Source organism: Limulus polyphemus, unplaced genomic scaffold (genome assembly GCF_000517525.1).
Source record: "Limulus polyphemus unplaced genomic scaffold, Limulus_polyphemus-2.1.2 Scaffold209, whole genome shotgun sequence".
Lineage (NCBI taxonomy): Eukaryota > Metazoa > Arthropoda > Merostomata > Xiphosura > Limulidae > Limulus > Limulus polyphemus.
The window spans coordinates 711,240-721,628 of record NW_013665819.1 but is presented as its reverse complement, the minus strand read 5'-3'; the positions used below and the strand labels follow the sequence as shown (position 1 = coordinate 721,628).

The following is a 10,389-nucleotide window of genomic DNA, read 5'->3' as shown; positions in this document are numbered from 1 at the left end:
ATTTCTATTGAAATTTACTTTATTGTTTTTCTGAAGAATATTGAGGACAATGAAACTGTTTTATGAAATGGTTGATATTGTTATATTGTCTTCATAAACATGTAAAGTAAGTGAACAACAGTTAAGCCTGTACCCTACGTTAATTTTTATTTCACTCTTTTAATTCGTCTGCTCAATAGAAATTGAGTTATTATCCAATTTTACCGTAGTTTATACATCCAAATTTCATACGCGGGTTATCTTGAAGTGGACTCCAACTTTTTCCGCTCATTTATCAGTTTATATCTGTTCAGAGGCGTAGTGGAGTGGGAATGCACGGGCACGGCATACTTTTTGTTTTTCTTTTTTTAGTCGGAACGCCGTTCCGCCACTATTTTGAACGAATCCCACCTTACACGGTTAAACGCATTACGGCACTTCTTCGTTTATCAGTACACCACTGCATCTGTTATGGATCAGCTAATCACCAAGGTTTGGTTTAAGCATGCACAACACATAAAAAGATACTTGAAGGTTTTGTTCTTGGTTTAATAGTATCATGACAAAAATCACTAACACCCATAAACCAAAATGAATTGTGTCGAACTTGACCTAGTGGTTTGTGTACTCGGACTGTTAATCTGGGGATTCGTAGACCGCAGAAACGCTCTTCGTACTTTGAGGCCGTGGGTGTACTATAAGAAGGATGATCAAATCCCACTATACAGTTAGGCAAGAGTAGTCCAAGAGTTGGCTAACTGCATTTCTTCTAATCTGTCAATTCGAAATTACGGATAACTATGCGAAGATAGCTTTGTATAGCTTTGCGCGAAAATTCTAAAACAAACCAAAAGGAGTTGATACCATCAGTTAAAGATAGAGTTCTTAAAGCTTCGCTTTTGACGATATTTTCAGTCGTAAAACCGAATGATATCTCCTGAGGCCTAACTTCTTGAGCAAACGCATAATATCTAGGTTTTCTAGAAAATCACGAAGAATTTGGGATTAGAAATGAATTTTTAAACTGAACAACATATTAAGTACCACGGGAAATTAACGGCTCTTTCAGAGACCCCCTAATTTTGAACTACTAACCAGAGGGAAGTTAACCAGCCAGCAACACCCGCCTCTAAGAAAGCTTTGTTCTGTTCTTGGAACCAAATAACGACATTAACTGTTGTTTCTATAACGTGCCCATAGCTGCAAATGCGGAACATGTTCAGTGGCATAACGTCTCAAACTCTGGACTCTTCGATCCCCAGCCCGACAAACAAACCATAGGTCATGTCTTGTCATGAAGAGCCTGAATTGTTGATAAATCAAACTGTATTTCATTTTCATCAGTTAACAATGCTAGTTGAACTTTTTTTTTCTTTGCCTTTGAAGACTTCGGTTTGCGTTTTTTTCTATATACGTGAAAGTCTCTAACTTTGTTTTCAAATTCTGGTACTAAAGTTGGAATAAAAGCTATCGCTCACATAAAATTTCGCTGAATCTGCAGACACATAGAGTAGGCATAATTTCATATTACATAATAACGTAACCCTAAAGTTATGCTGACGAATCCCATTACGAGAAAGATGATCTAAGCTATCCGGAGGATCATAATGTTATAGTTTATGTTATTCATGACACACCAAACTATAGTGGGTCGTATATTCAGTCTGGCTTTAATAAGAGCCTGCTGCATACAGATCAAAATGTTTTTTGTTTGTTTTTTTTTTTGAATAGAGGAAAGGTTGACATTCTCAAACAAGATTTGAACGTTCACGACAAAAAGCATATAATTTTATGTGTGCTTCTACGAAGTGCTAAACCGCTTACAAGCTGTTCAGTTTGCCAGCTAAGCCATAAACATCACGAACAATAAACTATTTGACAAATGTAGAAGTTACATTCCTTCAGAATAAAATGTAAGGGATGTACGTTTACTTCTACCAAGCGATGTATATTAACTCTAAAATGTAGTTGCTCAAACAAATATGGATTAATGACTGTTGACATAAGAAGTTGTATAAAACGATCAACTCGTTTATATAATTTAGTGTACTTAAAAAGTCGAAAACTAAAAAGGGTTTCTCGGGGCGTGGGAGTAATATTACATACTTTTTATATTGTAGTCTCAGTTAACTTATTTAACGCCTTAATCGTCTTACAGATGACAGGATTTTCACGTAGGATATGTGTATAATTTAATAAACATTACGTCATCCAATCACGCTCGCCCTAATGTTTATGATATTCAGTAGTACATGTTTTGATGATAAACATTGCTTGTATTGAGGTGTTTTATTGAACAGAAATAGCAAGGCAGAAAAAAATAATTTATCAGACCATTTACGCTAGTCTTAACTGCAATCATACACTCTTCACCCCAAATCCCCTGTGTGGCATGTAATTACTTTCTATCTTCAAAGTTCCTAGATTGCATGCTTCTCCTCTCGCCTTAGCATTCAGTATTTAGAATTGCTATATTATTGGAAATAGTTAGGACTGTTGTATTACTGGGAGTAGTTAGAATTGTTATATTATAATTGCTGTATTACTGGGAGTAGTTAGAATTGTTATATTATAATTGTTATATTACTGGGAGTAGTTAGAATTGTTATATTACGAGTAGATAGAACTGTTGTATTACTGGGAGTAGCTACAATTGTTATATTACTGGGAATAGTTAGAATTGTTATATTATAATTGTTATATTACGAGTAGATAGAACTATTGTATTACTGGGAGTAGTTACAATTGTTATATTATAATTGCTGTATTACTGGGAGTAGTTAGAATTGTTATATTATAATTGTTATATTACGAGTAGATAGAACTGTTGTATTACTGGGAGTAGTTACAATTGTTATATTATAATTGCTGTATTACTGGGAGTAGTTAGAATTGTTATATTACCAGTAGATAGAACTGTTGTATTACCGGGAGTAGTTACAATTGTTATATTACCAGTAGATAGAACTGTTGTATTACCGAGAGTAGTTAGAATTGTTATATTACCAGTAGATAGAATTGTTGTATTACCGGGAGTAATAATATTTGTGTGTTACCAGTACAAGTTAGAATTCTTGTATTACCTGAAATAGGCAGATCGTTATATTGATTGACAAGAATACTTACAATTTCTATATTAACAGTGGTAGGTTGACCTGTTATAAGGGAGTAGTTAGATTGTTTGTTTGAAGTCAAGTACAAAGTTACACAATGGGCTATCTGTGCTCTGTCCACCACGGGTATCGAAACCCGGTTTCTTGCGTTGTAAGTCCGCAGACATACCGCTGTGCCACTAGGAGGCGAATAGTTAGAACTGGTATATTAACAGAAATAGTTGAATTTATTACCGAAAGTAAATAGAACCGCTGTGTTAGCTGGAATATTTAGAATTGTTATATTACCAGGAATAGTTAGAGTTGTCATATTATCGGAAGTAATTATAACTGCTATTTTAGCGGGAGTAATTACAATTGTTATATTACCGGAAGTAGTTAGAGTTGGTGTATATTCGGGAGTGGTTGGAATTGTTGTATTACCGAGAGTAATTAAAATTAATATGTTGCCGAGACGAATTAGAATGGTTATATTACTGGAAATACTTAATAATTGTTATATTACCTGAACAGTTAATATTTTTAGAATATTAAATATAGACAACAATTAATAAATTACTATAAGTAATTAAACATTGTTACATTACTTCTACTCATAATTTTTATGTTACCAGAAGTGGTTAGCTTAATAAATGTTATATTACCAACAGCTGATAAAATACGGGGAGTAGTCAATATTTTTTTAATAAAGAAAACAGTGACTTACTAACTTGAGTGCTTGATAAATAATTTCTTAAAGCGAAAACAAATAAGTTTCACTTGTGCAAGAAGTTGATCATCATCATTAATACATGTCGAAATTCACGTTCGTCACGTTATTTTGTTTCAGAATATAGCGCAAAGATACACGAGGGCGTTCAACGCATGGCTGTCGTTAATTTTGGATTGATAGACTCGAGAGAAGGCAGCTAGACAACGGCAACCACCGCCAACTCGTAGGCTACTCCAATCAAATAGTGGGATCTGACAGTCACTCTTATAACGCACCAAAGACTTCAAAGTGCAGAACGCGTTTTTGTGGTAATGAGTCGCGAACCATGATTTTTCGGATTCATAGTCTGGGCAGGCTAATCAGTAGGCAACATCCGACCCGTTTCATTTTGTAAATAACTGATTCTAATTCATTATTCTAGCACAGTGGTATGTCTGCGGATTTACGACGCTAGAAACCGTGGTGGGCAGAGCAAAGACAGTCCATTGTGTAGCTTTGTGCTTAATCACAAAAACAAAAACAAATCATTATTCTACTGGGTTAGAAAATACACAAACTTTTTTTCAATAAAGAACATCGTTAATTGGTTGTCCTTCGTACTGCCATGTTTCAAAGATCAGTTCGAGTCAAGATATTTTGGTGTTAAGATCTTTTATAATTATTGCATGTCAGAAGTAAAAATAATAATGTTATGAAAGGATTTAAGTTGAAACAATCACATACATATATATATATATATATATAACAAAAAACATATTTAGCTAACGGCGAGTTTATTTGAACGAGATCTCTTAAAAAACAAAAAAAACAACAACAAGAAACTAAAAAATAAAAATAGAACATCTAGGAGAATATAGCAGTTTTTTACACAAGCACAATATTCCAAATGATCCCTTAAGTCAACTGTCCACAGTTTATACAGGAAAGTAAGAATAGTTTTTTATCAAAACAGTCTTGATTATCCAGTGTCTCACAATATGTTCACCACGAACATAATCCTATGTAAGTTCTGTGGTGTGAACAATGTAATACACGCACAACTATGACGAATTGAAAATAAGAAGAAATGTAAACGTTTCTAATAGCTTGTTTGGTGTTGAATAAAAGCAAAGAAATTTAACAAAGGCTCCTCACTCTTTAGCAAAGAGACTCACGAACTCATGTATCCTTATATATATATATATATAGTATTTTATGGATAATTTGTCACTTATTAGTGTATTTGCAATAAAAGTTAACAACGAAGTTTGCGTAGAGAAACTGTCAAAGGCAGTAATTTGGAGAGAACTGTTACATTTAATTTTTTATACCTATTAGGCTTAGCATACGTGCACGGTTGAATATAGTGTGAGCATATAATAATAGAAACTTAAATTCAAGCGATGTTGAGGTTAGTCAAAATTGTTTTTGTATTTTGAAATAAATATTTTTTCCCCATATTTCGAGATTTTATTGTAGCTTGATTGATCAGTCCTCTTTAAAGGTGTATTTAAAGGCTTTCAACATGGGTTGTGCCAAACTCTCGTGTATTTGTATTTTAGGTTTGTTATTTGTTGTTTTCTCTTCTCTCAAGGCACTTTCTAGATCATGAAAAGAATTCTAATTTTAATTGCCTCCGTGTTTGTTCTCCATTTTTCAGGTAATGTTATTACGGGACTTGTTTTTTTCTTCTGTTGCACTATCACCTGTATCTATGGTAGCAACAAAGCCTAGATGTTTTTCGTCATTGTACCCACCAATCAAATCTGCTTCTAACGCACTTTCGTACACGACATAGTCGTCACAGCGTTCCTCCTCGTGAGTATAGTAAACAGCTCTATGCCTCCTGTAAAGAACCAAATAGATGACACCTACGAGCAAGATAATTATGAAGACGGCAGTAGCCACTATTATTCCTAAACGAGAGCCTGCAGTGAGAATACGAAACTGACTAAACGGCCCTCCACATGGTGGTATGTCTCGACTACGCAGCGCTGGAAGTTCCTTCCCCGCCAAGATTCTTGGGCTGTCACAAACTATGCAGTCGTGGTAGTTCTTACACACTTTGGCCTTGTTAGTTGTCTCTGCTATCCAATGAAAGAGCGGAAGAATGTGGCATTCATTACAGGCCCATGGATTCGAGTGTAGAACTATTCTCTTTAGGTTAAGAAGTAGAGAAAGATGATCCAGTTCTTCCTGTGTCAGTCCTTGGAATCGGTTTCCTGAGAGATCTAATACTTCCAGTTTGCTCATTGGTCTCAATACCTTGAAACTTAAGGAGTTAAAATGATTCTGAGACAAATCAAGATATCTCAGGTCTCTATTGGAAACAAAAATGCTTGGAGGGAGAGTAGTAAGCTTCATTCCACTAAGTGAAACTCCACGGAGACGGTGGAGTGGCTCCAGAACCTCCATTATGTTCTCCATGGTGATCTTGTTAAATCCAATGTCCAATGTCTGTAGGGTGAAAATTATGGGCTTGAGAGTGTCAATCATGAGGGTAGAAAACTGATTGTCGGAAACGTTCAACGCTCTGATACTAGAGTTACAGAACGCACATACATCAAAACTAACAATGTTGTTCCTGGAAAGACCAAGATAATCAAAGATTTGTCCACTGAACGCCATATCGACGATCACATTTAAATTGTTACCGTCAAGATAAAGCTTTCGCAATTTCTTCAAGTGGCGAAATTCTTCTGGAGCAAAATAGTTGAAAGAGTTATCTCTGAGGTCTAACTCCACAAGGTTAGGCAGTTGTTGATAAATCAGAGAATGAAGTCGTTCAATTTGACATTTGGCTAAACTAAGACTCTTTATTGGCCTCAGGTCCTTCAGGTTTTCTGGATCAACATTCCGAAGCGGATTGCCACTGAGATCCAGGCGTTCCAAATTCCCCAACATGTAAAAGAAGCGAGGTACGAGTCTTCTTAACGAGTTTCTTGCCAGCGACAATGTTTTCAAGTTGGAGAGAAAATGGAAAGGGGCAGAAGGAAACGCAGAAATCAAATTATTGCTGAGGTCCAGAACTTGGAGGTTTTTCAAACCGTTGAAATCAGTATCGTGCAACTGAGTGATGTTGTTGTGACTCAAGTTGAGGATTCGGAGGTTGTTGCCAGGCCAGAAAGAACTATCTCCAATAGCTGGAACATTAGAATGCGTGATATGAATTTCTTCTAAAGAGAAGAAGTTCAGGAAAATTCGACCGATGGTCAGATTATTAGGAATGTCCCTGGAAGCGGTCACGATTAAAACTTGTATGTCCCTGTCCATTTCCGTTATGGGGATTTGCATCATTCCCCCATGATTACAAGTCACAATCTTCCGAGTTTTTAAGACGTCACACTTACATATATCAGGACATTTGGAGTAACATAAGCCTGCGATAAACAATAGGAAAATAGTCCACGGCCAAAGCAGAACAGCTGCCATATTTTCTTGAGAGATTCTTCTTAATCTCCTTATCTGGAACAAATTATAAATATATTTTAATATCGTAGTTTTCTAACGGAAAAAATACATAGATAATTCACGTAAAAAGTATATTAAAACACTCGTATTCACTTATCAAATTACAATAACGACTCTGATTATTCGTTATTTTAAAAACTAATAACTCACATACAAATTAGGACTAAAACACTCGTATTTAGTTATCAACTGACTCTAGTAACTCTGATTATTCTTCAGTATCAGTATTAACAGAAGATAGTCACACCTCCGTTACGATCATTTACAGTGTGTTCAACTATTTAGACTAAAGGGTGAGGTCTTGCGTCCGACATCACTAAGTATCCAATCGCTAAAATTAGTTAAGCTTTGCAATTGGATTAAACTATTCTATGAACATAATACCTCCAAATCAATTTAAATCTATATATTGTTCAGCAATAAATGGCCACAAATGGAGTGATGTTTAATTGAAGTCTGAGCGACCATCTTTAAAAATAATATTTTTATGATATATTTATCCTAAAGTTTCTGTATCTCTTGTCAAATTTGAAAAGAACTTGTACTGTCCAAAAAACTTAATATTTTAAAAGATGTGTAGATTTAGCTGAAATTCCCATTAAATATCATATTTATGAATTTCAATCACTGCAGAATTTCTAGATTTTTCTTGAAATTTGAGCTTCTAAAATCAATTTGATGTTTTACTGAAATTCCTAAGTTCTGATGACGTAGAGGTTCTCAAGTAAGCTTAATACACTTGATTTTGATTCAGTATGTTTTTCATATATATACAAGAATCACACTGAAATCAGTTCTGCATCAAAAACCTGAAATCGTTTGGATCCACAACTTATTTCTGCCTTATTTAAATATCCTGATTGTATTACAAAAAAAAAAGACACAAGAGACACTGTCTTGTTATGGTATCCTTTAGAATATGTATATACATTCAGTTTCGTTAGTCTAAAACTTAAATTTTTAAATTTTCCGGGTAACTGTTCCTTTCAATTTATTGATCTTAAGTAAGTAAAGAAAAGTAACTTCCCTGTCAAGCTTACTGACGGTCTAAAGCATCTATCAAGGCATGATTGCCTCTTAGGCACATTTTAATATTGTGATCAAACTATTCAGATACCACTCCTTCACTCTTGGGCCCGGCATGGCCAGGTGGTTAGGGTAATCGACTCGCAATCTGCGGGTCGCGGGTTCGAATCCCCGTCACACCAAACATGCTCGCCCTTTCCGCCGTTATAATGTGACGGTCAATCCCACTATTCGTTAGTAAAAGAGTAGCTCAAGAGTTGGTGGTGGGTGGTGATGACTAGCTGTCTTCCCTCTAGTCTTACACTGCTAAATTAGGGACGGCTAGCGCAGATAGCCCTCGTGTAGCTTTGCGCGAAATTCAAAACAAACAAACCTTCACTCTTACCTTTATATAGCCACCAACGTACGTCTGGCTGATTACAACATACAACCAGTTAAAATCATTATCACTTTTCGGTATATATAACCAACAAATATCATGGAAAAACAGATATTTTCCTAAGAATCTTCTGTAACCTTGCACATACTAAGAGTACTATACAACCATTAAGAAATTAAGAATATTATACAAACCCTTACAAACTAAGAGTATCCTACAATCTTGCACATAATGAGAATCTTCAATAACCCTGTAAATACCAATACAACTTTCTACATGGTAAATGTATTCTATAACCTGGCAAATACTGAGATTATTCTAGAAACCGTGTACATGGTAAGAGTATCCTACAACCTTTTATGTATCAAAAGTGAACTACGGGACTGTGTATACTAAAATTGTTCCTTTAACGCTATGCATACTCACAGTACCGTATAACTTTTTACATTCTCAGGATATTCTACAATTTTATACATAGTAAGATTATTCTGTAACCTGCACCTACCAAGAGTATTCTAAAACCTTGTACATAGTACGAGCATATAAGAATGTTCTGAATTTATAGATACATTCGGGGTGCTCTAGAATCCTGTATATAGTACATAACTATAAGAGTAGTATATACCCCTGTTACACACTCAGGGTATTCTACAACACTGTGTATACTCAAACTGTTCTATAACGCTGTACATACTATAAGAGTAGTATATACCCCTGTATACACTCAGGGTATTCTACAGACTTGTATGTACTAAAAGTATCATACAACCCTGTACGTACTAAGAATATTGTACAACAATGTGCATATTAATAGTATTCTAAACCTGTACATACTAAGAGGATTGTACAACAATGTGCATATTAATAGTATTCTAAACCTGTACATACTGAGAGTGTTGTACAACAATGTGCACATTAACAATATTCTAAACCTGTACATAGGAAGAGTATTCTACAACTAAAGTTGTGCTATATCGCTGTACATATCAAGAGTATTCTATATCGCTGTAGATACTAAGAGTACTGTACAACAATATGCACATTAACAGTATTATAAACCTGTACATAGGAAGAGTATTGTACACCAATGTGCATATTAACAGTATTCTAAACCTGTACATAGGAAGAGTATTGTACACCAATGTGCATATTAACAGTATTCTAAACCTGTACATAGGAAGAGTATTCTACAACAATGTGTATACTGAAGTTGTGCTATATCGCTGTAGATACTAAGAGTACTGTACAACAATATACATATTAATAGTATTATAAACTTGTACATAGGAAGAGTATTCTACAACAATGTGTATACTGAAGTTGTGCTATATCGCTGTAGATACTAAGAGTACTGTACAACAATATACATATTAACAGTTATATAAACTTGTACATAGGAAGAGTATTCTACAACAATGTGTATACTGAAGTTGTGCTATATCGCTGTAGATACATTAACAGTATTATAAACCTGTACATAGGAAGAGTATTCTACAACAATGTGTATACTGAAGTTGTGCTATATCGCTGTAGATACATTAACAGTATTATAAACCTGTACATAGGAAGAGTATTCTACAACAATGTGTATACTGAAGTTGTGCTATATCGCTGTAGATACATTAACAGTATTATAAACCTGTACATAGGAAGAGTATTCTACAACAATGTGTATACTGAAGTTGTGCTATATCGCTGTAGATACATTAACAGTATTATAAACCTGTACA

General features: G+C 34.8%; 1 protein-coding gene across 1 annotated transcript in view; it reads right to left on the bottom strand.

Moving 5' to 3' along the window:
- Positions 1-4,573: 4,573 nt before the first annotated feature.
- The window catches only part of LOC111085031 (leucine-rich repeats and immunoglobulin-like domains protein sma-10), a 31,612-nt gene continuing 25,796 nt past the window's right edge, over positions 4,574-10,389 (bottom strand). The window contains exon 2 of the mRNA XM_022382011.1: positions 4,574-7,248. Coding sequence (XP_022237719.1) covers positions 5,440-7,215 — 1,776 coding nt within the window. The 5' untranslated portion in view covers positions 7,216-7,248 and the 3' untranslated portion in view covers positions 4,574-5,439. The remainder of the gene's footprint in view (positions 7,249-10,389) is intronic.